The sequence below is a fragment of the Enhydra lutris genome, unplaced genomic scaffold, assembly GCF_002288905.1.
Source record: "Enhydra lutris kenyoni isolate GAN:26980312 unplaced genomic scaffold, ASM228890v2 scaffoldscaffold9, whole genome shotgun sequence".
NCBI classification, from domain to species: Eukaryota; Metazoa; Chordata; class Mammalia; order Carnivora; family Mustelidae; genus Enhydra; species Enhydra lutris.
This window is the reverse complement of record NW_019154093.1, coordinates 818145-845971: the sequence shown is the minus strand read 5'-3', so window position 1 is coordinate 845971 and position 27827 is coordinate 818145. Positions and strand designations below refer to the sequence as shown.

General features: G+C 42.7%; 1 protein-coding gene across 2 annotated transcripts; it reads left to right on the top strand.

The window, feature by feature from the left end:
* The first annotated feature begins 177 nt into the window (after window positions 1-177).
* LOC111143329 (DnaJ heat shock protein family (Hsp40) member C8) lies at window positions 178-27194 on the top strand. Of its 2 annotated transcripts, none has more exons than XM_022497001.1 (9): window positions 178-284; window positions 2947-3048; window positions 14179-14235; window positions 18205-18271; window positions 18786-18880; window positions 20417-20488; window positions 23831-23922; window positions 25291-25366; window positions 26439-27194. In XM_022497001.1, exons 1-9 carry the CDS (start codon window positions 207-209, stop codon window positions 26490-26492), a joined length of 693 nt encoding a protein of 230 aa, XP_022352709.1. In that variant the 5' UTR covers window positions 178-206; the 3' UTR covers window positions 26493-27194. The 2 variants fall into 2 exon arrangements, with proteins under 2 accessions (XP_022352709.1, XP_022352708.1); XM_022497000.1 differs by having other exon boundaries at window positions 26370-26862.
* Window positions 27195-27827: the final 633 nt, after the last annotated feature.

Below are 27827 nucleotides of genomic sequence, written 5' to 3'. Positions count from 1 at the left end.
GTGAGTGTAATAAGAGATACTGAATTATTCATTTTAATTATATGTTGTGTATATCTCACCTCAATTAAAAAAAGAGTAGAGATGTCTGCTGGGCTGCGAACCCTTTAAGAGTCACAAGGAAGGGGCGGGGCTAGAGAGGCGGGTCTGTAAGTATCACAGGAGGCTGCGCTTGCGCAGGGGAGTCACGTGGTTGCTGGGCCGGGGAAATGGCGGCTCCAGGAGAGAGCGGGGCTTCGGCTGGCGGAGGGAGCACGGAGGAAGCATTTATGACCTTCTACAGTGAGGTGAACACCGAGTGAGGAGTAGTGGCGCCGGGGTGACTCCGTCCGGTCCTACTTTCCCAGCGGGAAAAGGCGGTGGTCTTTCTGGCCTGGACCGTTGGGCGGCTCCTCCTGTCTGGCCTTCGGGGAGGCGGGGGGCTGGGGGTGTGTGTTAGTCTCTGCCTGATAGCTGCTTTTGGAATCCCTTGGGCATCGAAAAAGGGGCCAGGGTCCGACGTCTGCGGGTAGACGACGAGTGTGGCCAACGAAGTGCCAGGGCGCGTGCAGAGGTCCCCAAGTCCGCGGAGTCGGAGCCTGGCAGGGGCTGGCAGAAGCTGGCGTTCTTGGGGGCGACTTAACTGTCTTGGGCCTCATTTTTGTTCTAAACGGAAGCACTCTTCCCTTTTAGTGCTCTGTAATGAGTTGTATTAGTGGTTATTTCTGCCATTCGCGAACGCCAGGCATTATGCATCATGCCAGGTAGGCATTATCTCTGTTTTATAGATGCTGAGGTTTGGGGAGGTGAAATAATTTGTTCTGGGTCCTAAAGCAAATAACAGCTTGGTATCATGTTAGGACTGGAGTCAGTTTGGTCTGAGCCTCGATTACTGTTGCATTTCCAGGACCTAGGACATAGTGATTGCTTGGTAAATATTTGTTGAATAAGTGAGAGAAAAGCATACCATTTGGAGTCAGAGGACCTTGGATTGGATTTTTGAAAGGCAGTTAATTGGACTGTGTTGAATTTTTTTCAAGGCATTTTTCAGATTCTCCATTTCCACTTCTGTAAAGCGAAGAGAATATTAAAACGAGTTTTATGAAGGTTAAACGAGTTAGTGTTTCAGAAGGGGTCTAAGAGTTAAAGCTGAAGATGGACCTCTGTGAATTGGCATGGGTTTGAGGAATGGAATTGCGCCCCTCTAGGCTGTGAGCTACTCAGTTCAGCTCTATGTCACATTTATCTTTTATCTTTTATTTTTAACAGTGTTTGTTATATAGTAGTTTCTCCAAAGTATTAAATTTAAAAATGGAGTTAGCACAACTTTTATAGTTTGTCGTTTTGAGATGCCCAGTTAACTTGAAAATATTGATAAACTGGTACCAAAATTTATTGACCTCTAATGACTGCTCTGCGGTTGCACAGGAAATTGTTTCACTTACCATCTCTTAGTTGAAGAGAGAAAGAGAAGAAAAAAGAAAAGCAATCCTGGTTTGTTTGAATTGAATGAGAGAAAGTACCTAAAGGAGGACCCTTCAGTCATCATTCAATCAGTGTTATTGGGTACCTGACATGTACTAGTGTACTGCTTAGGTGCTAGAGGTATGTTGGTGGACAACAGAGAAAAATCCTGTTTTCTTAGAGCTTGCATTGTATAGAGAAGGATAAGCATAAGCAAACATGTACAATGTAGTGTCAGGTAGTGATAAGTGCTATGAGGAAAAATAAGTCTGAGAAAGGAGATAGAGTATGGGGAGTAGGGAGTGGCATGCTATCTTAAAGAAAGTGAAGAGGGAAGATACTGAGAAGGAATGGCTTTTTATGTTACTGAAATTATTTCCAAACTCCTTTTGGCCATAAGAATAAAGGTGGAATATAACATACCAGTGATACATTTTAACTAGTATTACAGCTTTGACAATGGCGCCAAGGATGTTTTCCTGGCACTGCTTGGTGCTTGTTCTCCTTAGCATTGTCTTTGGGTCAGGGGGTTTTCTTTTTCTTTTCCTTTTCCCTTTTCCTTTCTTTAAGATTTTATTTATTTATTTTTTGGGTGGGGAGGGGCAGAGAGAGGGAAAGAGAAAGAATCCCAAGCAAACTCTGCATTGAGTGCAGAATGGGACACAGGGCTTGATCCCAGGACCCTGAGATCATGATCTGAGTGGAAATCAAGAGTTGGGTCCCCAACCGATTGAGCACCTGGGCCAGGGATTTTCCTAACTCTATTTGAGTTTGGTAAGCAGAGTTACTTACCTCTCTCAAATATTTTTTTGTTCTTTTTTAAGATTTTATTTATTTATTTGACAGATCACAAGCAGGCAGAGGGGCAGGCAGAGAGGCCAGAGGAAGCAGGCTCCCTGCTGAGCAGAGAGCCTGATGTGGGGCTCGATCCCAAGACCCTGGGATCATGACCTGAGCCGAAGGCAGAGGCTTTAATCCACTGAGCCACCCAGGCGCCCCTCCCATATACTTTTTTAATGCTGTTTTCAGTATATATTTCAGTGTGATTGTATTTTTCTTAAATAAAAAGTTGTAAATTAAATATGAACAGCACAGGTGCATCTTCCATCATTACAGTGGAAGCTTTTTGAAAGTGGCGGCTGTGATATATTTATGTTTGAATATTCTTGGTTCCTCAAACTGTTGCAGTTAAAATTCTTGTTTGCAAGTTGAGTAGTTGGGAACAAGTCAGTTAACCTCTCTAAGTCTCAGTTTTCTTATCTGTAAAATGGGGATAATAGGAATATTTACTGTATAGGATGGTTGGGAGGAATAACTATGTGTAAAGTTTTTACATTTTTAGAATTCAGTAAATGATAGCTATTGTAATTATTCCCAAAACATTTGGCAATCTGTCTTCCACATGTAGACAAATGTTTGCTGAACATGTCAGTAGCTTCTTAAGATGACAATTCAGAGTTTATTATTGAACTTTACTAATAAAGTTTTTATCTCCCTTCATTTTAGGTGAAACAGATAGAGAAGAGAGATTCAGTTCTAACATCCAAAAATCAGATTGAAAGATTGACCCGTCCTGGTTCTTCTTACTTCAATTTGAACCCATTTGAGGTGAGCTCTCTGATGTTGCTGCGGCTTTGTGATGGGGGAGCTTTGCATAGCTGCAGACCGACTTACAGCAGAACACACAATTAATTTGTCTTATAGTTGGAACTGAGATTTGATGGTTTTATTGTGAGCAGAGGTTGAGAGGCATAATGTTAAGGAAAATGAGATGGTCTTTACCTTGTTACATATTCTCCATCTTCTACCAACCCAAATATATAGGTCTTCATTTTCAGATATGAAGGGATAGCTAGCCTTGACAAATTTAGGATCTTGATTTAGTTTGCTTATTACAGCTTTTCGGTTTTACTGCAGTAATAAGTATTAAAAACTCAATGACCGGGGCGCCTGGGTGGCTCAGTGGGTTGGGCCGCTGCCTTTGGCTCAGATCATGATCTCAGGGTCCTGGGATCGAGCCCCGCATCGGGCTCTCTGCTCAGCAGGGAGCCTGCTTCCTCCTCTCTCTCTGTCTGCCTCTCTGCCTGCTTGTGATCTCTCTCTGTCAGATAAATAAATAAAAAATCTTTAAAAAAAAAAAAAAACAAAAAACAAAAAACTCAATGACCAAAAAATGATCATAAGGTTGTAGACAAGCAAATATACTTCTTGGGTTTCCTTAGTTTTCTTATTTTATTTTTTTATTTAATTAATTAATTTATTTTTAAAAATACTTTATTTATTTATTTATTTGACAGACAGTGATCACAAGTAGGCAGAGAGGCAGGCATAGAGAGAGAGGAGGAAGCAGGCTCCCTGCTGAGCAGAGAGCTCGATGTGGGGCTCGATCCCAGGACCCTGGGATCATGACCGGAGCCAAAGGCAGAGGCTTTAACCCACTGAGCCACCCAGGCGCCCCATTTTATTTATTTTTAAAAGATTTTTATTTATTAGAGAGAGAGAAAGAGATAGCAAGAGAGAGCATGAGCTTAGAGGAGAGGGAGAAGCTTTCCCTAGGAGCAGGGAGCCAGATGTAGGGCTCAAGCCCAGGAATCTGGGGTCATGACCTGAGCCAAAGGCAGGCGCTTAACATCTTGAGCCACCAAGGTGGCCCTAGTTTTATTTTAAAACTTTTCCTAATTATGAAAGTGAACCATATTTCTTTCTTTTTTTTTTTTTTTTTAGATTTTATTTATTTATTTGTTTGTTTTTGACAAGAAGTAGGATATATTGGAGGGCATGAATAGGGAGGGGGCAGTGCCAAGGTTCTCATGAGTGCAGAGCCATCCGTTTGTCCAAGGGACCACAATTAGGGATGTATTTGACCCCACAGCCATCTGGGATAAGCTGCTTTTCAGCCATCATGTCTTCAAATTTATCCACATTAAACTTAGTAAAACCCCACTTCTTGGAGATGTGGATCTTCTGGCGGCCAGGGAACTTGAACTTGGCCCTGTGTGGAGCCTGAATCTCTGCTCCTTGTTCTGCAACTTGCTATGGATGGGCATGATGACTTGGCTAATGTGGACCCTGGTTTCTGTGCCCTGGGGCTTTCCAAAGGCACCCTGCATACCTCTCTACAGCCTAGCTTGGAGATAGCATGAGGTCAGACCTCCATATCCACTGGAAAGGACTGTCTCCAAGGTCCCTTAGGGCAACCCATACAATCAACAGGCTGCATAGCCAAGGAGGCTACTGTTTGCAGCCGTGGCATACTGGACCCCTATGGAGAAAGAGCACAGTCAGCTTAATGGCTGGAGAGATTTGTTTACTGAAAGATTTTATTTAATTTGTCAGAGAGAGAGAGAGGGCACAAGCAGGGGAAGTGGCAGAGGAGGAGGCAGAAGCAGGCCCTCCGCTGAGCAAGGAGCCTGATGTGGGACTTGATCCCAGGACCCAGAGACCATGACCTGAGCCAAAGACAGATGCTTAACCGACTGAGCCACCCTGGCATCCCAAGATTTTATTCATTTATTTGACAGAGAGAAAGAATACAAGCATGGGAGTGGCAGGTAGAGAGAGAAGAGGAATGATATGGGCCTCCATTCTGCTCAGGTCATGATCCCAGAGCTGAAGGCAAGTGCTTAACCAACTGAGCCACCCAGGTGCCCCAGTAAACCATATGTCTTATAAAGATTTGAAATATAAAGAAAGTGGGGGCGCCTGGGTGGCTCAGTGGGTTAAAGCCTCTGCCTTCGGCTCAGGTCATGGTCCCACGGTCCTGGGATCGAGCCCCGCTTCAGGCTCTCTGCTCAGCAGGGAGCCTGCTTCCCTTCCTCTCTCTCTGCCTGTGTCTCTGCCTACTTGTGATCTCTGTCTGTCAAATAAATAAATAAATAATCTTAAAAAAAAAAAAAGAAAGAAAATAACTTATCTGTTAGGGGCGCCTGGGTGGCACAGTGGGTTAAGCCACTGCCTTCGGCTAGGGTCATGATCTCAGAGTCCTGGGATCGAGCCCCGCATCGGGCTCTCTGCTCAGCAGGGAGCCTGCTTCCTCCTCTCTCTCTGCCTGCCTCTCTGCCTGCTTGTGATCTCTCTGTCAAATAAATAAATAAAATCTTTAAAAAAAAAAAAAAGAAATATAAAGAAAGCAAGAAGGGGCGCCTGGGTGGCTCAGTGGATTAAGCCTCTGCCTTCGGCTCAGGTCATGATCTCAGGGTGGAGATTGAGCCTGCTTCCCCCGCTCTCTCTGCCTGCCTTTCTGCCTACATGTGAACTCTGTCTGTCAAACAAATAAATACAATCTTAAAAAAAAACTTAAAGAAAGCAAGAATAATCATGTGTAATCCCACCTAAGAGAAATAGCCACTCTTAATTGTTTATACATCAGCTATTTTAAATGTTTTATTTTAGGGGCACCTGGGTGGCTCAGTTGATTGGGCAACTGACTCTTGATACCAGCTCAAGTCTTGATCTCAGGGTCATGAGTTCAAGTCCCATGATGCTGGGCATGGAGCCTACTTAAAGAAAAAAAAAAGTTTTATTTTAAAACAAGGAGGATGATGCACTTCATTCTTAACATTTTAAATGCTGTACTATATAAAATACATATTTGTGTACATTTCTTTTTTATGATTGATTATTTTTTTAATAAAAGTTTATCCTTAAGTGTACAACAGGATTTAAGACAAAACTTCATTGCAGCTATAGGTAGCAACAGATGCTATGACAAGGAATCTAGATGTTTAAACAGGAATGGAATTAAGGATCATCATTGCCTCCGGCACAAGGAACAGCTTACTTTTTGCCAGTTTTTTTAATTCCACGTGTAGCCGGGGGGGGGCCTTTACCTGTGGCCTTTGATTTTAGCTCCTCAGGTTTCTTTTGCTCCTCTTTCTGTTTCTGCTTGAATGCTGTATCTTCCTCATTCATCTTCTTGTCCTATTTCTTGGGCTGCTTCGGGAGCTTTCTCTCCCCACCTTCACAGCTGGACATGGTGCCTGCCACCCCTTCCCTAGACCTTGTTCCTGGAAGCGGTAGATACATTTCTGAAAGTCTTTATAATTATTGTTTAAGTAATTCCTTTATTGTAGGATATTTAAACTAGTTTCTAATAGCTTACCACTAAATTTTGGCATGAATATTGTTATAGCTTATAAAAACACTGAGTATTAAAAACCTTTTTTTTTTTTAAAGATTTTATTTATTTATTTTACAGAGATCACAAGTAGGCAGAGAGGCAGGCAGAGAGAGATAGGAGGAAGCAGGCTCCCCATTGAGCAGAGAGCCCGATGCGGAGCTCAATCCCAGGGCCCTGGGATCATGACCTGAGCCGAAGGCAGAGGCTTTAACCCACTGAACCACGCAGGCTCCCCAAGAGTTTTTATATTTTAAAACAATCTCAGATTTGTGGAAAGGTTAGGAGTGTACCGTGAAGACTTTCTTAGACTATCTGGTACTAAGTTGTCCATATTGCTGCCCTTTTGTCCTGCAGTACTTCGATGTATTTTTCCTATAGATGACACTCTCCTCCTGAAGCACAATATAACCGTAAAAATCAGGAAACAAACACTGATAACATTGTTACCATGTAGTTCTCAGACCCCACTCAGTTTGCCTGTTGTCTCAGTAATGTCCTGTGTAGCAAAAGGATCCAGCCCAGAATCAACTCTTAAATTTAGTTGTCATGTCCCTTTAGCCTTCAGCCTGGAACAGTTCCTCAGCAATTCCTCAACTTTGGTGACCTTACCGTTTCTGAAGATTATAGGCCAGTTATTTTAGAGCATATCTCTCAATTTGAGTTTTGTTTGATGTTTCTTCAGCTGGATTCAGTTTATGCTATGTTGGCAGGAGTATCACAGAAGTGATATTGTATTCTTCTCTTTGCAACTTATAAAGTACATGATATTTCCATTAGCCTTATCCCATGACTAATGATGTTAACCGTACCACTTCAAGAGGTAACAGCTATGTTTGTTCATGAAGTTACTTTTATCCTTCTTTGTAATAACTATTTTATGGGGAGGTACTTTGAGACTCTGTAAATACCCTCTCCTTATCAGAGTTTCAATTTATTCATTTATTAGTATAGATTGAGGCTTTCCTATTTTATTCAGTGTGTTATATTTTGATATTATTTATTTTATTGCTCAGGTTGTCCCAAATTTGGTGAGTAGGTTACCTTTCAAGCCAGATCCTATTTTTCAAAATGTCTTCATCCTTTGATTACTAGGCACTCTTGTACTTTTCCTCACTCAGCCTAAAATTTATCGTTTCAGTGAGGAGCTCTGGTTCCTTTTAGTGAAGGGTGTATTTAGAAGTCAAGATGTGGGTGCTAAGTGTACTTATTGCTGTTGGGAATGTCACTGCCCCTAGACCCTCTTGGTAGATAGGGCCAAGGATTGGGGGTGAGTGTGTGTGCATGTGTGTGCCCACACGCTGGTGCATTTGCATACATGTGTATATACATATATTTGCATCCAATTTCAATCTAACACTACAGAGTTTATTCTTATTTTTTTTCCTTTCCATGCTTGTGGTTCCTTTTCGTAGTGAGAACTTGGGCTCTCCCTGTCATATATATATATATATATATATATATATATATATATATATATATATATAAATTTAATTGATCTCCGGGGTGCCTGGGTGGCTCAGTGGGTTAAAGCCTCTGCCTTCGGCTCAGGTCATGATCCCAGGGTCCTGGGATCGAGCCCCGCATCAGGCTCTCTGCTCAGCAGGGACCTGCTTTCTCTCTCTGCCTGCCTCTCTGCCTACGTGTAATCTCCGTCAAATAAATAAAATCTTTTAAAACAAAATTTAATTGATCTTCCTATTTGCATCTGATCTCGCAGCTGCCATTCCCTCCCTCTTGCGAACGCCCTCCTCACCCTGCTTTATTCTGACACCAACACTAGGCTGCCTTACTGAGCAAAAACCCTTCTCACCATACCTGAGCTCAAAACTCCCATGCCAGCTTACCCTTCTATGTAGGTGTGTTCCTCGCCCAGCCCAGGCTCCCTGTGCTTGCCCTCTACCCCTGGGGAGTCCAGCATCCTCCTCATCAAGCAGGCGTCTTCCTACCCTGCTCTGGCTTTGACACCCTCTGTTAGGCTAACTTCCTATGAGAACACCCTCCTCATCTTACTTGGGCTTTAACTGAATGCTCCAGGTCACCCCTGTGCGTGGAGGTATCTTCACTCTGCTCAGTTCCAACTTCTGCGCCAGCCATACTTCGATGCAAGTGCTCTTTACATCCTGCTTGGGTTCTGACACCTCTTGTTGGGCTGCCTTCTTACAGTGGATGCCCTCCTACATGGAAACCCACCTCACTAAGCACAGGTTTCCCATGCCAGGCCATGCCTTTGTGAAGATGTTCTTGCCTGGGCTCCTGTACTCTGTGCCAGGCCACCTTCCCTTGTGGACCCTGCTCAGTCTCAAATACCCAGTGGTGGGCTCTGCTTCCGTGTGGATGCCTTGCTTATCCCTCTTGGGCTCTGATACCCTGTACTTGGCTACCTTCCCATGTTCAGTCTTACCCTGCTTAGTTATTAACACCTTACACCAGGCTGCCTATCAACTGAGGTGCCCTTCTTAACCCACTTTGTACCTCCATGTCTGGCTGCCTTTCTGTGTGGATGCTCTTCTCGCCTGTTTGTGCTCCACCACTGTGTGACTGGCCACTACTCCCTGTATGGTCACCACTGTCTTCATCCCAGATGGGCTTTGGCACTGCTCTGGGCCGTTTTGATGCCCCACCCAGAGAAGATGTCTACTAGTAGATGTCTAAGTGCCTGGCCTCACTTAATGTGTTTGTATTGTATTGCTCAGAAAGGGAAGGGGAAGATGGAAAGCTTAGAGTACTTTTGAGGGGTGCCTGGCTGGCTCAGTTGGTAGAGCCTGTGACTCTTGATCTCAGGATTATGAGTTTGAGCCCCATGTTGGGTGTAGAGTTTACTTAAAAAAGGAACAAAATCTTTTATTTATTTATTTATTTATTTACTTTATTTTTAAAGATTTAAAAAATTTATTTGACAGAGAGAGAGATCACAAGTAGGCAGAGAGGCAGGCAGAGAGAGAGGGAGAAGCAGGCTCCCTGCTGAGCAGAGAGCCTGATGTGGGGCTCGAGCCCAGGACCCTGAGATCATAACCTGAGCCGAAGGCAGAGGCTTTAACCCACTGAGCCACCCAGGCACCCCATAAACAAAATCTTTTAAAAAAGTACTTTTGATTTGATTTTGAGAAGGGCATGAAGAAGATAATTTGTTTGAGAAGTGATAAAGAGTTTGATGGTACATCCTTTCTGTTTAACCATACTCTTTTTTTTTTTTTTTTTTTTTACAAGGAGGGGGAAAGAGAGAGAGATCACAAGTAGGCAGAGAGGCAGGCAGAGAGAGAGAGGGGAGGAAGCAGGCTCCCTGCAGAGCAGAGAGCCTGATGCGGGGCTCGATCCCAGGACCCTGAGATCACGACCCGAGCCGAAGGCAGAGGCTTTAACCCACTGAGCCACCCAGGCGCCCCTAACCATACTCTTAAATTGTACGTAGTATCATGAAAAGGGGACATGTGATCATGTAACTTACCCATTTATTTGTTAAGGTAATTCATGTTTCCTCTGGAGATCTGATTGACAAGAAGTGACAGATTGCTGGGACCAGTATAAAGACTCAGATTTTAATGCCCTACTAGTTACTGTGATTCTGGAAGTTATTGCCCCGTAGCTCCTGTCCTGATTATAGGAAGTATGTTTGAGTATATATATAGTTTATGCATACATATACACACATATGCATAATGTATGCAGTTGACCCTTTAACAATAGAGGGATTAGGCATGTAAACCCTTGCACAGTCAAAAATCCATGTATAACTTTGGACTCCCCCAAAATTTAACTGCTGATAACTACTCTTGACTGGAAGCCTCACTGATAACATAAAACATCAGTTAACACATATTTTGTATGTTGTATGTATTAAATACTGTATTCCTATAATAAAGTAAGCTAGATAAAAGAAAATATTAAAATCACAAGGGAAAATATATTTATAGTAGTATACTGTATTTATTGAAAAGAAAGTCTGTATGTAAGTTGACCTACACAGTTCAAACCTGTGTTGTTCAAAGGTTGACTGCATGAGCGTGTGTGTGTGTGTGTGTGTGTGTGTGTGTGTGTGTGTATTTGAATATATACATCTTCACACAAAGATATGCTAAGGTTGACACACTGGGGAAGATGGGACATTGTGTTTGAATGAGCAGGACTCCATGACTACCCATAAGAATATTTGTCTTTTCTACACATGGGCTGGCCTCTTCATAGGGTGGACGTCATTGGCCATAGTCTTCTTATAAAGTTGCTTTTTGACTCTAAGTCAGAACTTTAGTAGTTGTTCCTGGTGACCCAGGAATTGAGTGACTTTTGCTCCTCATGCAGCAACTGTTGAGCCATCTGAATGAATCCGATTTTTCTAGAGAGGTAAGCCGCCTGGGCTTCTGGTAAGGAGAGTAATGCAGTCATGGCTATCACCTCAGCTGTCAGCTGAATTATGAATGGTCTTCCTAGACACTGTCTTACTGAGCAGCAGGCAGAAAAGGGAGGAAGGTAGACTGGGAGTCTGAGGGCTCTTCTCAGAAGTCCTTATACAGGGAGCATTTTTTTCCTTCCTGCCATCTCTTCAGCTCCCTATTTGGACACATGTCTAACCTTCAGCCATTACGCAAGCATCTTTTTTTCTGCGCTCTGCAGTGATTCTTGGGTTGAGGGCCCTTCCCCACTTTCTTCCCAAAGCTTAGATGAACCTGTGTCCCTGCTCAGTCCTACGCTTTTTGTGTTCCTTATTTTGATATGACTTAAAGATGCCAGCAGGGAGCATCACCGACTTTTGTTTTTTTCTGTCTTATTAAGTACCTGGGAAGGAAAGGTATTTCTCTCGAAGAACTCTGGTACTTGCATGTTATTAACAGGTCATGGAGGTCAGATGGGACAGAGACTGGATTCCTGTTTGAAGCGGAAGATCCCAAGGGAGGCTGTTATAGATTGAATTCAGAAACTTGTATAAATGTCAGGCATTTTTGTTAATGTGAGATGATTAGTTAACCCTCTGAGGTCTAAGACTGTAGATTCTTCATTGTAGTATCCCTAAAGCCTGAGACACAGTAGGAGGTCAGAAAACCTTCCAAGAATCTGAACAGATCTGTGGGCTTCCTAAGAACCATATTGGTAATGTGTCATTTATCTTGTTTGTTTTTTTTTTCATTTATCATGTTTGGAAGAATTACTTATTACTTGTCTGTTCTCCCCCTGATGGATGTTAAATTCCGTGAGATTAGTAGCGAGCACAGTATCTAGCAGCCCTTGGTGCTCCAAAAATTTGTACCGAGTGGGAAGCTGGCTTCAGAGAGGGTTGGGCCACAGGGATAGGCCCACTGTTTTCTTTGTATTTCCACATATGGCACCTCCAACTCTTAAAGATAGGAAAGGGGTTGGATTAGCTTTGAAGGCACCCAGTGAATATTTGTTGCCTGTGATCACATGTGCACTTGTGATACAACTCTTGGAAAAATAACTTCAGACTGGTATGTGTGTGTTTGTGCGTGTATATATACATACCTTCTTCATTTTTGCCAAATCATATGAAAGTGAGCTGTAGACTTGTGAGGCTTCGTGCCTAAATAATTTACCACACATCTCAGAACAAGAACAAATCTCTGTGTAACCACAACACCATCATGACACCTAAGAAAAACATTAATTCATTTAACATGATCATTCTAATGGAATCCACACTCAAGCAGCCCTGTTTGTCCCCCAAATCTCAGTTATCGCTATTTTATTTGTTTAACTTGGGAACCAGTCAAGGTTTATGAATTGCCTTTTGGTATGGTTAGCTCTGGGCTGTAACTTTATTGGAGGTTTTTTTGGTGTGTGAAAGTGGGAAGTTTTCTTTCTCATTCATTATGGACACCTGGGGTCTGTTGGGTTTTGGTTTGCTCCAGTACATTTCTTTTCCCCAGAACCAAGGTAAGGTAAAATTCTCTTCTGAATATTTGTGTAGGTACAGCTATTTCCCTTTGTCTGTAAATCTTTTATGGCTGCATACTTCCTCTTGAGTGACTTTTCTCCAATTCCTTTCTCCCTTGGGAAGTCATGAGGGGACACAGGGAATCTTGAAAATTCTTTGCTTTAAAGTTCTTCTTTTCCCTCACCCTGAATGAATGTCTGCCTAGCATTGGAGAGTGGGTATGCTTCTGTCATAACCTTCCAAAGTCTGGCAAATGCAGTGGTGTTCAGCTTCACTGTCTACCAATAACTTTATTACTATAGGTGGGCTGTTGGAATGTTTTGAAAGCTTGCAATAATCTTGACGTTACTTGTTACCAGGTTTTTAAAAAAACTGGAGGCATCTGACTGAGCTTGGTGGATTATTTTGCAGTTTAACTTCTAGTATGTATTTTTCCTTTCAAGATTTATTTTCACTTTTTTCCTCTTTGCTGCTGCTCCCCCCCTGCCGCCCCCTCTCCCACTACTAACTGATCCCTAGTTCTGCTAACTTCAAATGTACTTTTTTCTAAATGCCATCATTTCTTGCTGGTGCTTCTCAGACTTGAAAAGATTCAGATCATTTGGGGATCTTGTTGTACTGAAGTGGGGCCTTCTCTTCTGAATTTCTAACAAACTCTTCTTACCCTCTGCCCTTTCAGGACCTTCCTCTGGCCTTGAATACCAAGTAAATAAATGCTAGGTGCTCTGTTGAATCCATGGACTACACTGTGAAATCATCTGCTTTAATTGTATATAACATTCCCTTCCCCCAAAGCACTTATTATATGGTAATTAAAAAAATATGTTTTCCCTGTTTATTTATCTTTGCATTTCTAGTACATAGCAGTGTGTTCAGCAGATAGTAGCTACTATATAGATGTTTGAATGAATGTATGTATTTGTGGTGCTGGGGTGAGGATCTTTGATGAGGACTGTCTACACCAGCTTACCTAGGCTTGGAGAGGAATGATTAAATTTATTTTTAAAAATCAAGGTTCCTTGAAAAATACAGATGCTTCCATTTGGCTGTACCTCAGTTCTAATGAGTTGGAATTAGACTTTTCTAGAGTAGGGCCCAGGCATCACTCACAGGTCTTCACAGGCAATTCTGATGTTCACTCTGGACTGAGAGCCATTGGCCCATGTGATTTACAGATATAAAATGGAGCCCAGTAGACCTTTCTGGATTGAAAATCAGGGAGCCAGCCTGATTTTTCTCCCTATTGCATGTTTATGCTTTTCCCACATTTGCAAAGACAAGTAGGGGTGGGTAGGGGGATAATTTCCATAATGAACGAAGGGAAAATGCAACATGATCTGGAAACATGTCTCTGGGTATAAGGTAAATTCCGCTGATGGAATAAAAGTAGCTACTGTATTGAGAACCCTAAAGTGGTGTAACTATTATTCTGTTACTGATTTGCTCATTTATATTTCTTTTTAAAAATATTTTATTTTTAAAAAATAATCTCTACACGCAATATGGGGCTCGAACTCATGACCCCAAAACAAGAGTTGCGTGTTCTACTGACTGAGCCAGTTGGGCACCCCTCATTTATATTTCTTGAGCATTTTTTAGAACTGTGTGCCAGGTACCATTCTGGAATGCTGAGTACTGTTCTAGGTGGTGATTATAATATATATAATTACTGGATACCTGTTAAATTCATAAATTCTTTTAATCTCTTTTACATTGTTGATTTTGATTCTTTCAGGTTCTTCAGATTGATCCTGAAGTGACAGATGAAGAAATAAAAAAGAGGTTTCGACAGGTATAGTACTGTTCCCCTGTAATAGATGGAGTTTGATTTGGGAGTACAGTAAGCACATGATTCTCTTAGGTCTTCTATTATGACTTATGGGCCAAAATTTAACTTTTTTTAAAGATTTATTTATTATAGAAAGAGAGCATGCATGTGTACGGGTGGCAGGGGGTGGCATGGAAGGGCAAAGGGAGAGGGAGAGAGACTCTCAAGCAGACTCCCCACTGAGTAGGGAGCCCGACACGAAGCTTGATCTCACAACCCTGAGTTCATGCCCTGAGCCGAAACAGAGTTGGACGCTTAACTGACTGAGCCACCCAGGTATCCCTTAGCTTTTCTTTTTTTACCCTTAAGGCTGTGTAACTCTTAAAAAAGAAAAACAAAACACACCTCATAGTGACAAAATTCGTACATAACTTAAAGACCACGGCTTGCCTCTGACACTCACACTGCCGGCAGCGGCAGATTTGTTGGTAGGCGGTAAAGCCTGGCGACAGCTTCGTTCAGAGACTTGGGAAGGTTACAGCAGGAGCGTGCCCACTCTCAAACCGAGGCATTTGGTTGGGAGTGAGGGCGCAGAATAGAACAAATTTGACTTCTGAATAGAATGAATTTTATATCCAAATGAATCTTTCCAGCCCCTTAATCAGGAGAAATACAATATAGAACAGTAGAACTTAATTCTCTGCCTTCCCAGGGAGAATATGTTAAATGATTTGTAACAGGTTTTTTTTTTTTTCCTTTTTTTTTTTTTTAAGATTTTATTTACTTATTTTTAGAGAGAGAACACATGCAAGCAGGCTGAGGGAGGGAGGAGCAGAGGGGGTAGGAGAGGGAGAGGAAGGATTCTCAAGCAGACTTCCCCCTGAGCACAAACCCTGACTCAGGGCTCTATCTCAAGACCCTGGGACCTGAGCTGAAACTGAGAGTCAGATGCTGAGCCACCCAGATGCCCTTCATAACAGTTTTTAAATTGTTTAAGATCTCCTTCCTCAGTTATTTTATCTTTTGCAAACTTAAATAAGTACCCAAGAGATACCTGGTTTCATACAGAGTGCTTTCTTCCCAATCTGATGTTTCATAACCTGAGCTTACAAAATTTTATAGTAGCCTTTTAAAAAATGCTTCCAATTTTGATAACTGAGTAATCTCCAGCCTTTTCTTCCAGGAGTTAAATAATCATACTCCTTGTAACCTGTCTTTACTAACTGGATTTTCTGTATATTTCAGGTCATTTTTCTTTTTTTTAAACTTCACCCAACTTTTTTATATCTCTCATGTTCTTCATATTTTAAGAGGACCTAACCAGTGCTAAATATAATTCTCAGTTCCTGCAGGACATACTTTTTTTTTTTTTTTTAAAGATTTTATTTATTTATTTGACAGAGAGAGATCACAAGCCAGCAGAGAGGCAGGCAGAGAGAGAAGGGGAAGCAGGCTCCCTGCTGAGCAGAGAGCTCGATGTGGGGCTCGATCCCAGGACCCTGGGATCATGACCTGAGCGGCTTAATCCACTGAGCCACCCAGCGCCCAGGACATATTTGTTAATATCCAGTGTTGTGCCTGCTTCTTTGATACTGTAATTGCCCCCACTTTGCTGATTCATAATCATCTTCTGGTCTACTATTAAGTCAAGATGTTTTTTATCTTTGCCTACCCAGGCATTTCCCGTTATATAATTTCCTAGCCTTTTTTTTTTTTTTTTTTTAATTTATTTATTTATTTATTTATTTGACAGACAGAAATCACAAGTAGGCAGAGAGGCAGGCAGAGAGAGAGGAAGAGAAGCAGGCTCCCACTGAGCAGAGAGCCCGATGTGGGGCTCGATCCCAGGGCCCTGGGATCACAACCCGAGCCGAAGGCAGAGGCTTTAACCCACTGAGCCACCCAGGTGCCCCATAATTTCCTAGCTTTTTATAGAGTTCTACTCTGCATCTATATTCAGCTTTTCTTCTTTTTCTCTAAAATTTCAAGCTTCCTATTGTAATGCATTAGCAGTCTTTCCCAATTTAATATAAACAAGCATTCAGATCCATAGTTAGAACAACTATTTATGTAGCTGTACAAAGAACTCAATAAGAGTTCTTTAGTCATTAATATGGTCTAATAGTTAAGAGTGTGAGCCTTCGGGGCACCTGGGTGGCTCAATCAATTAAGCATCTGACTCTTGGTTTTGGTTCAGGTCATGATCTCAGGGTTGTGAGTTGGAGTCCCACATCAGTCTCTGTGCTTAGCGGGTGGTCTGCTTCTCTCCTTTTCCCTCACCCCGCTCATGCATACATGTGTGCGCTCACGCTTTCTTTCTCTCAAAGAAAGAAAAAAAAGTGTGGGCCCTACACCTGTTTGACTTGAGTTCCAGTCTTGGTCATACCCTTTATAAGCAGTTTGAACAAGTTACTTTCAACCTTTCTGTGCCTGTTACCACATTTGTAAAATGCACATAATGATGATAATTATATGCTAACTGTTGTCAGTGTGTGTTAGACAGTATGTTAAGTTTCTTACTTGTATTTCATCCTTAAGAACCCAGTAAGACAGAGGTACCTGGTATTTTCCTGTTTACAGAGAAGGAAACTGGCACAGAGATAGGCTAGGAGAACTGCTCAAGGTCTTAGAGCCGGAAGGTGACTGAAGTTGGAATTAGAGCTCAGGATTCTGGCTCTCCAGTAATGCTGGATTTAGCATTTGATTCCCACTTGTATCATTCCCCCAACACAGTTCCACTGTTCCAACTAGTTGATTTAGGTCTGTCAATGATAGTAGGTCAGTGATTCTTAATCCTGGCTGTCTGAAAATAATACCTTGGAGATTTTTGCTTTTTATTTTAAAAAAAATAAATATTTTTTATTATAAAAAACTTAAATTACATTTTAAAAAGGAAGAGTAGAACAGTGAACACCCATATACTCATTATCTGTGTGTAACGGTTTACCTCATTAACTCTATGTTTTTGGCTGAATTGTCGTAAGTTACAGACAGCACACTACTTTACCCCAAATACGTCATCATGTGTCCCCCCAAGAAAAAAAAAGGGCATTTCCTTGCATTTCTTACTTGTCATACCTAGCAAAATTAACACTCCAGTAGAGGTCTAGAAAGTACAGTTGCCAGAGACTCATCAGAGGTTCTGAGGGTAGAAAGTAGACCTATATTTTTAAAAAGCTTTATAGGGTTGTGGGTGCCTGGGTGGCTCAGTCATTTGGGCATCCGACTCTTGATTTCTGCTTGGGTCATGATCTCAGGGTCGTGGGATCAGGCCGAGTTGGGTTCCACACTCAGCAGGGAGCCTGTATATCCCGCTCCTCCTGCTCCCTGCTCCTGTGCGTGCTCGCGCGCTCTCTCAAATAAATAAATAAATAAAATCTTAAGGAAAAAAGGCTTTACAAGGTTGGAGTGTAGCCAGAACTAAGAACCACTACTTTTTTTTTTCCCCAAAGATTTTATTTTATTTCCAGTTAATATACAGCGTATATTAATTTCAGGTACAATATAGTGATTCAGCGCTTTCACGCATCACCTGGTACTCATTGCAGTGCACTCCTTAGTCCCCATCTCCTGTTTACTGTACTCACCCCCCCCCCAACAAGAGAACCATCACTTAAAATTACAAGTTCTTTTAGGAAAGAGATGTCTCATATGTGCTTTAGCTTCTTCAGTGCTTGGTTTAAGGGATGTAATAGGAACCGGGTGCTTCTCAGTTTCTCTTCTGCAACCTCATGGCGTCCTGCTGATGTGAGACTTTTATTTGTTCTTAAGTTTGTGATTAAAACCCTACATGTCTCTCAGCTGTGCATTGACCTTCTGGTGAATTTTAAGGACCAGTATTTCTGCACATTTTATGATATTTATTAATTTGTTGAAAAAGCTTCCAGCTGACCATGTTTTTTTCCATAACACCTTAGAGCTTTTGGTACAGTGCAGGTGAAGAGTGACTAAATGTTCCTCTCGTTGACAAACCTACCTTTCCTCTTATTTTAGTTATCCATATTGGTGCACCCTGACAAAAACCAAGACGATGCTGACAGAGCACAAAAGGCTTTTGAAGGTATTTGTAAATTTACCTGCTTCCAAGAACTGTTTTATCAATGCTAGGGACTAACTGTTCCTTGTCCTGGATCAAGAAAGGAATGTTACAGTTTTGTCTTCTGGTCATGAAGAAGCTGTGGTTTTCAGTAGAACAATTGTTCCAAAGCAGAATGTTGCTGTTTAAGAAATAGATCTTAACTTTGCTTTGTTAAAACTTTTACGTGTCAAGACTGTTACTACGTAGGATCATTTTTCTTTTTTGAACATAAAAAAAATAACTGGCAGTATTTTACCACTGAATTAAATCTAGATGTGGTGTATTTAGTCTTGAGGGTATATTTAATTTTTTCCAAGGCTCGCAAGGAAAGTCATTGCTATAGTTGTATGTTTTTTAAATTAGTTTAACGACAATAAATAATGTAACAAAGTAGGGGATGCTTTTAGATGACACAAGTCCATTTACACTGCCTGAGTATAGTTCAGACTTTCAGAGGGTGTTTGCAGAAACAGTTAATTTCAATGTTTTGCATTAGCTGTGGACAAAGCTTACAAGTTGCTACTGGATCAGGAACAAAAGAAGAGGGCCCTGGATGTAATTCAGGCAGGAAAAGAATACGTGGAACACACTGTAAGTATTTATAGTGCTGCCGTGTTTACAGGAAGTATTAGCAAGCCTTGGGCACCTTGCAGGAGGGTAAATGTTAACATAGCAATACCTACTGGTGTAACTTGTGACCTCTTATCTGGTCTCCGAAAGTTTGCTGTGGTGCTCATAAATAGGGCATGCGCTAGAGCTCAGGATGTGGAGTGGCTAGGAGGCTGCCCTTCCCTCTTTCCTTGCCAGCCCAGGCTGCACAGAGAGGTCCTCTCTTGCCCTCTCCTCATAGTGTTGTCACATTCCCAGTTCTGAGAGTGGAAGAGTGGAGCAGCCATGATGAAGATTTTTATTCTTGTCTCTGTGAAGGGGTTGGAACGTGGGCTTGAGAAAGATTGGCAAGGGGTCGTGAGTAAATTTTTTTAAAAATAGGAGGAGGTGTGTATCTGTATTAATAATAGGGTTTGGGAAGGATTCAACTAAAATAAGTTCAGTTATAGTTGATTTTATTTTTTTGCATTGCCTAAATCTCCCTAGTGGTGGGAAGTGTTAAGATGGCTTACGTGAGGTAAGAAAGGTCTTTGTTTTAATTTTTTACTTGCTGGGCAAGAATTGTGAGCCCATTTGTAAGAGCTGTTTCAATTGGGAGTGAATATGAATGTGACCTTTTCTTTGAAGCGCTTTGGAATCGGAAACAGAACTGTATAACCAATAATAATAATAATGAGTCCAGTTTAGATGAAGAAAATGAGTAAAAGGAGGAGAAAGATGGCCATAACTAGGCCTTGTTGGTCATACGTTGGAAGTGGTACCTATAGGCCAGATTTTGGTAGAAATCAGAAAAGGACCTGACAAATTCTCCTTAAATTCCTGTGGTAGTTACTTTTTCTCTATATTTTGCCTATAAAGGAGCCATCCTCAGGCTTTTTGGCCACAAGGTGGCAGTAGGGTTGTTCTGAGCTTGGAAGGCGCTGGCTTTTCGCTGGAGCAGTAGTGTATGGTTATTAGAGTAATGACATTCTTGTGTGAAGGAGTATATGTAATTTGTTTTTTAGATCTCAGTGGTGGCCAACGCAATAAAAAAAATCAGTTAATATGATTGGTTTAAGGGGATTTCACAGTGAAAATTATCAATAATGCAGTTGTTGAAATACCAGAGAACAGTTAAGCTTAATGCCACAAATTTGGTAGCTTGTTCTAAAACTTGACAAATACATTTTCGTTGCTATAAACACTTAACTACCGGCCGCGAAAGAGAGTTGGGTAATCTGTTCAATGTATCCAAGGCTCTTTGGCTCTGGCCTAGGATCTGATGAGTTGGGGGCAAGTTCACTGCTGGTCCCCTTCCATCCTTCCTGGTGGATTGGATTTTAGATGAGGTTTAGAGGAAGGACCCCTGGTTTGTAGTTCTCCTTTGATTGCATTGTTGTTGTGGAGGGGGAGGGGCAGGGGCTCATTTTATTTCCACGTAAACCTTTGGTCATGTCTGTACCTACAGAAGGTGCATGTGCCATTTGTGTGCAGCTCAATGGATAGTCTCAATTTTTTGATGAAAAACATTCTTTTTAGGTGAAAGAGAGAAAAAAGCAATTAAAGAAGGAAGGAAAACCTACAAATGTGGAGGAAGACGACCCTGAGCTGGTGAGTGAGATTTGGGAAAAGCCACGCTGTCCCCTGAGCTTGAGCCCACCGATTGCTGGGTTCAAGAGAGGGAAGCCTAAGGAGTGACGCATACGTGCTGGAAACATTTTGTTTTAACTTAAAATATTTAAATGTATGTCCCTGCACTTATTTTTAAGCCTCGCCCTTTTTTTTGTCATAGGGCCATGGCCTTTTCCTTCAGTGTGTGTCTGCTGATTGGCGTTTGCCATTGACTTTATTTTGTAAAACACACACAGCATCAGCCATAGTTTGTACTTCTAATGCTTTTTTGCAGTACGTTGAAACTTAGGTATTTGCGAAACAAAACTTAGGTATTTGTGAAGCAAAACCCAAGAGCAAAATCCTAGTCATTGGTTGTTTTGTTTTGGTTTTGCATAGAGGAACAATTGCTTCATTGCTTTGCTGGGTAAGGAGGCTGCGGCAAGCTAAGGCCTTCGGAAGTGCAAGCCCACCCGGATGATTTGTTTTCCAGTCTTTATTGGATGTCTCAGCCTGTACCTAATTTCACAGCAGTATTTTAATGTATTTTTTTATGATTTTTTTTTAAAGATTTTATTTATTTATTAGAGAGCACGTGCACAAGCAGGAGAGCAGCAGGAAAGAGGGAGAAGCAGGCTCCCTGCTGAACAAGGAACCCGATGCGGGACTCAATCCCAGGACCCTGAGATCATGACCTGAGCTGAAGGCAGACACTTAACCGACTGAGCCACCCAGGCATCCCCAACGCCAGTATTTTTAGGGACTTAACGTTTATTGAATCTTTCTAAAGCATTCCACTTAGTTTTAAAAGGAAACCAGCATTTATTTGTATAACCATATTCATCAATTTCTGTGATATTTAAATCTCATAGTAGTTGTTGGCAGCTGGCACAGAGCACTTTGGGAGCAACCACAGGTGACTCTAACCAGCTAGTGAACGGCTTTCCACCAGCCATGAGTGCTCACTGTGCTCCAGGTGATAATTTACAGAGAAATGGAGAACATTGCTTCATCCATTGGGTTTTTTGTTTTTTTTTTTTTAAGATTTTAATTTATTTACTTGATGGACAGAGATCACAAATAGGCAGAGAGGCGGACAGAGAGGGCAGGGGGAAGCGGGTTCTCTGCCAAGCAGAGAGCCTGATGCGGGGCTCGATCCCAAGATCCTAAGATGATGACCTGAGCTGGAGGCAGAGGCTTAACCCGCTGAGCCACCCAGGCACCCCTACTTACCTTGGTTTTAAAGATTTATACGAGAGAAGCTGTCTTGCTAGGGAAGCTTGCCTACAACTCCTTGCTTCAGTGATTTTGCTGACAGTGTTTGGCCCCGTCTTCTGTGTGGTAACCCTGCTTATGAACTGTGAGGTCACCTTTTGCACTAGCCACCTGTTTTGAATTTACTCTGTCCCAGTATTTCAGTTTTTTCTCCTCAGTCTTATTTTCTCTTCCCTTTCCTTTAATGATCTCTGGTCTTTTTTGAAGACCCTCTTATAAATACTCCTTGGTCCTCCTGAGTTTTTAAGAACCCTAACTTTTTTAAGTTGTCTTTTTTTCCCCTCCCCCAATTATAAAGGAACACATGCTAATGATAGAACATTTGGAAAAAGCAGAAGAATATAAAGAATTCAGTCATCAGTAACCATCCGTCCAAGAGAGTTTGGAGCCTTTAAAGATATTGAAATACTCTTACAGATGCCTTCACTCCTTTGATGTTTGTCCTTATTAGGGACTGGGGTTTGTCAGTGTTGCTTTTATTGAGCAGTGGCTGGCAGATAACAGTATTAAAAAGAAGTGACAGGGGCGCCTGGGTGGCTCAGTGGGTTAAAGCCTCTGCCTTCGGCTCAGGTCATGATCTCAGGGTCCTGGGATCGAGCCCCGCATCGGGATCTCTGCTCAGCAGGGAGCCTGCTTCCTCCTCTCTCTCTCTGCCTGCCTCTCTGCCTCCTTGTGATCTCTCTCTCTCTGTCAAATAAATAAAAATAAAATCTTAAAAAGAAGTGACAAATTCTGGGGCTCCTTTACTTCCCTTTCTCTCCATATATTACTCTTTTTTTTTTTTTTTAAGATTTTATTTATTTATTTGACAGATAGAGATCACAAGTAGGCTGAGAGGCAGGCAGAGAGAGAGAGGAGGAGGAAGCAGGCTCCCTGCTGAGCAGAGAGCCTGATGCGGGGCTCCATCCCAGGACCCTGGGATCATGATCTGAGCCGAAGGCAGAGGCTTTAACCCACTGAGCCACCCAGGCACCCCTGTATATTACTCTTTGCTCCAGTGTCTCTGCTTTTGGGATTCAGGCTCTATGAAATCTGCATGATGGATTAGTTTCTATTTTTCTTTGTATTTTGGGGGGAAAAAGTTTTAAAGATAGTTCTGTTTTCTGTCTTACATTGTGTGATTTTTTTCCCCATCTGCGCATTACTTAGAGTATAAGTTCGACTGCATACAACTGAGACCCAAAATGATGGTGGTTTGAACAAGACAGTGATTTGTTTTCTGTCCTGTGTAATATAGTCTTTGGGAAGATGGCCGCTGCTATGGCAGCACTGGACCACGTGTCATCCAAGTACTCATTCTCCTCTCTGTGGCTCTGCCAACAAGATGCTGCCCCCTCCTCACAGTCCAGAATGTGTCATCACCTCACCCATGTGCCAAACAGCAGAATAGAGGAAGGGGACAAGGAAGGATACATGTACTCCCTCTAAGATAATTCTAGGAAATTGCTGCATCACTTCTCTTTATGTCCCATTGGCTAAAACCTAAGTTACATGGCCACACCTAGTTGAAAGGAAGCCTAGGAAATATGGGCTTCTATGTTGGGTGACCAGGTACCTAAAGATAAGGGATTTTACATGGAAGGAGAACAGATGATGGCGGGTAGGGGACACATAACTAATAGCCCTGACAGTTCCACTGTAGTCAGTAACTGACTCCTGAAATGGGTCTGCTTGGTAGCAACTTCTAGTACCTGGCTGGGAGCCTGGCACAGAGTAATTTATAAGATATTTGTAAAAAGAAAGAATGAAAGTTATTTTTTCGAGGTTCTTTGGAAGAAAGGGTCCTCCCACATGGTTGTGATAAGCAGGTAGAAGTTTTTTTCTCTGGTGTTTTACACCAGAACAAGTTTCTTGCGTATCATCCTCATGGTGAAAGTGGAAAGATCTCCTGGGCGATTATGTTATTTATCTCCCAGGAGGGAGCATCATTAAGTAGTTCTCTCTGAAATCTTTCTTCCTTGCCGGTTCTGACATGCTTTTTGTCTGAGGCTCTGTCTAAAAGTGCTTGATTCAAGTTACTGGTAAAATACTGACTTTTATTTTCTTTTGTTCTTAATTTTCTTGTAGTTCAAACAAGCAGTATATAAACAGACCATGAAACTCTTTGCCGAGCTGGAAATTAAAAGGAAAGAGAGAGAAGCCAAAGAGATGCATGAAAGGTATGCATCAGACTATTTATTTAATCCATCTAAATACCTAGATTAACCAAAATTGGTCTTTGGGATTTTCTTAATGAAGGATTTTTCTAATCAAGGAATTATATAGTACATCATTTAAGAAACTGTGTAAAATAGTTATCTGAAACAGCCAAACTTTGGAATCCCTAGGGTAAGAAATTGTCTCTGACTTTTGGGATATATTGAATAGACCTGTCCTTAGGTAGTTTTTAATCAAGAGTGCTGTGTGTTTTCTTCCTGATTTCCAGGAGTTTATAGAGTTATTTATTTATTTTTTAAAGATTTTATTTGTTTATTTGACAGAGAGAGACAGTGAGAGAGGGCATACAAGCAGGGGAAGTGGGAGAGGGAGAAGCAGGCTCCCTACTGAGCAGGGAGCCCAATGTGGGGCTCAGTCCCAGGACCCTGGTATCATGACCTGAGCCAAAGGCAGACGCTTAACAACTGAGCCACCCAGGCGCCCCATACGCAGTTGCTGAGGCCAGAACCTTTTGTGTGACTAGTGGCTGCAGCTTTGGCAAGTCTGTAGTATTTACTGTGTAGTGTAATCACTTACAGTATATTTATTGTCCCCAAGTATGATTTCCCTTGCTTATCAGAAATCTTGAGGTTAATTTGATTTATGTATTTTGTATTGTTGATTAGTGTTTGGCAGTAACCATGTTTTGCTAGTTGAGGTTGTGTGAAATGTCCTTGTTTTGGGTTTGGGTCTTGTCCAGAGATCCTCTTGATTAAGAACCTCTGCTGTTGTTACGGTCATTCTACTGAAGTAGGCCGGCCTGGGTTCTCGAGACGGCTTTCTCCCAGACCAAACCCCGAACCTATAGATAGAGCCCATAACCTACGATTGGTTTTGGCTAGGCCTTGGCAACACGTCTGTCCGTGTAACAAGGGTATTTATATCCTGCCCTGTAGCCCTGCCTGTGGTCCCATCTGTGTGCTTTAGATGAAACATTTGTTTTTTTTTTTTTGGGTTTTTTTTTTTTTTTTTTTTAAAGATTTTATTTATTTATTTGACAGACAGAGATCACAAGCAGGCAGAGAGGCAGGCAGAGAGAGAGGAGGACGCAGGCTCCCTGCTGAGCAGAGAGCCCGATGCGGGCCTCGATCCCAAGACCCTTGAGATCATGACCTGAGCCGAAGGCAGCGGCTTAACCCACTGAGCCACCCAGGTGCCCCTAGATGAAACATTTGTGAAAAGGCTCTGAGCCTTCTCCAGACAGTCATTTTTAGAGAACCCTAGGGAATTGATTTACTTTATATACTTGCTTCTGTGGGGAGATTGCTTAACCTGTATGGTTAAGAGGATCTCTAAGTATCACATAAATACTCTGGTCTGGTTCTTCTTAGGAAGCGACAAAGGGAAGAAGAGATTGAAGCTCAAGAAAAAGCCAAACGAGAAAGGGAGTGGCAGAAAAACTTTGAGGTAAGTTTCCAGGGTGGTTAGGGATTCTCATTCCAGACTAAGAAAACTTCCCAGCATCGAGACTTGGTTCCTGGGGCACTGCCGGGACTGACTGGGGCAGAGGAACAGAGAAAGAGGAGCAGGAGTTTTGGAGAACGAGTCCCAGCTCAGCTGCCTGTGCGCTCTCTGGCCTTGGCAAGGGCAGGGAGGGTCCCTGAACAGCATCTTAGAGATTATGGAATGCACAGCTGCCAAGTGGGCTCGAGAAAAATGCTTTGCCCGTTTAGATTAGGCAGTGGTCACGGAGTGGTGCCCTCCTTAAGAGGTCTGTTAGCAGGAACTCGAGGTTCTTGTGGCCCTGATATCCCGGCTTTTGAACTTGACTCCTCTTTAACACCCTGGTTACATTTTTCAGGTACGCAGCCAATTTCCTGAATTGAGCCATGTTCGGTGTCTTTTCTTCTGTAACATTCAGGTCTCAGGCTAGGGACTGGTTAACCAGAGTGGATGACTGTTTTCTGTCCCCCTGCTTGTATGCAGGGAGAGAGAAGGAGTAGGTCTCCTGATAAGCCGGGAGAAACCCTAGTGGCCCTCTCAGTGTAACTGGCTGGTCACTGTGCTGGCGTTGAGCCTCCGTCCAAGGTTTGTGGGGCCGAAGGCAGGTGCAGTGGGAAGAGCGGCCATGCTGCTGGCTATGCATATGACCTTGAGAAAGTGATCTGACCTCTGAGCCGCAGGGTTGTCATTTGTGAAATAGTAGCAGCTGCTGACTCTCCAGCCCTGAGGTCCCCAGCAGATGTTGTGATGATGTTGTCCTCTTCTTCCAGCTCACAGCTGGTCCTGCTTGCTGTGGGTGGGATGCTACTTTTTGTGGGCCTGTGGAAGTGGGAGGAAAGTTCTGCTCTGTTTTACTCTTGGTTTATTCCAGCGGGCTGAGCCGGGCTGGGCTCTGGGGATGGCGAGCAGGTCCAGGCCCATCTTCTTGTTCACTAGTTCCCTCATCCCAAACCTCTTTTGTGCTCAGGAAAGTCGAGATGGTCGTGTGGACAGCTGGCGAAACTTCCAAGCAAATACAAAGGGGAAGAAAGAGAAGAAAAATCGGACCTTCCTGAGACCACCGAAAGTAAAAATGGAGCAGCGTGAGTGACCAGCTGGGCTCACCACCACGGAACCTTCCCCCAGCGTCTCCCCTCCTGCTTTGAAGGACTCATTCTTTCCTCCCATTGCCACCCCAACATAGAGTAGTAGTTGCTTTTCGTCCATTTTGTTTTCAATACAATTTAATATCAATCAGAGTAATTCTTTTGTACATTGAAATGAGGGGCTCAGTTAAAAACGAAACCTTCCCCCACCCCCTACCCCTAGATCAACCAGGATTGGAAGGTGCCGCTGTGAGTGTTACCTTCTCTTCCCACAGCCTGTAACTTAATGTTTTGTACTTCACTGAATTGTGATGGTTAGAAACTTCGTGTATAGTTTGTGGAAATTATCCAATTAAACATATTGCTTAAAATGGTGTTGCCGTGACTTCAGAGACAAGCCTGGGCCCACCTTAGGAACCCCCTTCGCTTCAGTTGCTTGCTTCCAAGCGTGGCATCCTTTGAAGCCCCAGATCATACCGGGAAGGCAGCGGGCACCCAGGGCAGCCGCTCAGTGCCCCGACCTCTCTCGGTGTTCGGCATGTGCTCTCCCTTCTAACTGACCATTCTGTGTGGCATGAGGCTCTGAGCCACCCAAACCTGTTCACTTTCCAAAGAGCTAGCCATCTCCCACCCAGTATCGTTGTGTCCTATCCTGTCTGCATTCGTTAGCGGTCATATTCTGTACATGGAATAAATTTTTATACCCTAACCATCGATGTACTCTTCCTTAGGTACTACTCCAAGGGTGGGGCCCTTGGCCCGACTCTGAAATGCTCTGGAGTTCCACAGAGCTGCTCCTCACTGCTCCCTGCCACTTAATGGCTGTGCCTTAGTTTCTTCATCTACAAAATGGGAATATAGGTCAGTGTGGCAGCTTTCAGGGAGGGTCAGCGATGGCATATATAAGTTTGCCCTCGTGGTGCTGAGAGGGTGTTACTAATACACTGTTATGTGTAAAATGAGTTTGCTGATTATGTCAAGAATTAAGTGAAGTAATATATGAAAACGCCCAGCTTGTAGTGTATTCTCAAACATCCTGCTGGCTGTGAGACAGAATCCGCTCCTCCATACAAGGTGGAAAACAGAAGGACGACACCTAAACTGTGAAGACAGGAGAAGCTGGGTGACTTGACTCCATGTGACGCCATGTTTTGTAGATAAGCAAAGAGGTACAGTAATCACGAAGGCAAACCGTCTTGTATCGAGACACTGCACATTTGACTTGCTTCTCTGTGGGAGGGGACAGAAGCTGGGGTGTCTTGCTGTCCTTCCGAGTGCAGCTAAGCAGTCGACACCACAGATGAACCTGAGCACAGAGTGGGGGTGTGGCTCTAGCTGGA

What these genes read in the sequence shown, in the direction of transcription:
- LOC111143329 (XM_022497000.1), top strand. Translation starts at nt 207, where the DNA reads ATGGCGGCTCCAGGAGAGAGCGGGGCTTCGGCTGGCGGAGGGAGCACG. An exon ending in TTATGACCTTCTACAGTGAG is followed by an intron (nt 285 to 2,946) that starts GTGAACACCGAG and finishes CCTTCATTTTAG; the next exon opens with GTGAAACAGATAGAGAAGAG. An exon ending in AGTGGCAGAAAAACTTTGAG is followed by an intron (nt 25,367 to 26,369) that starts GTAAGTTTCCAG and finishes TTTTGTGCTCAG; the next exon opens with GAAAGTCGAGATGGTCGTGT.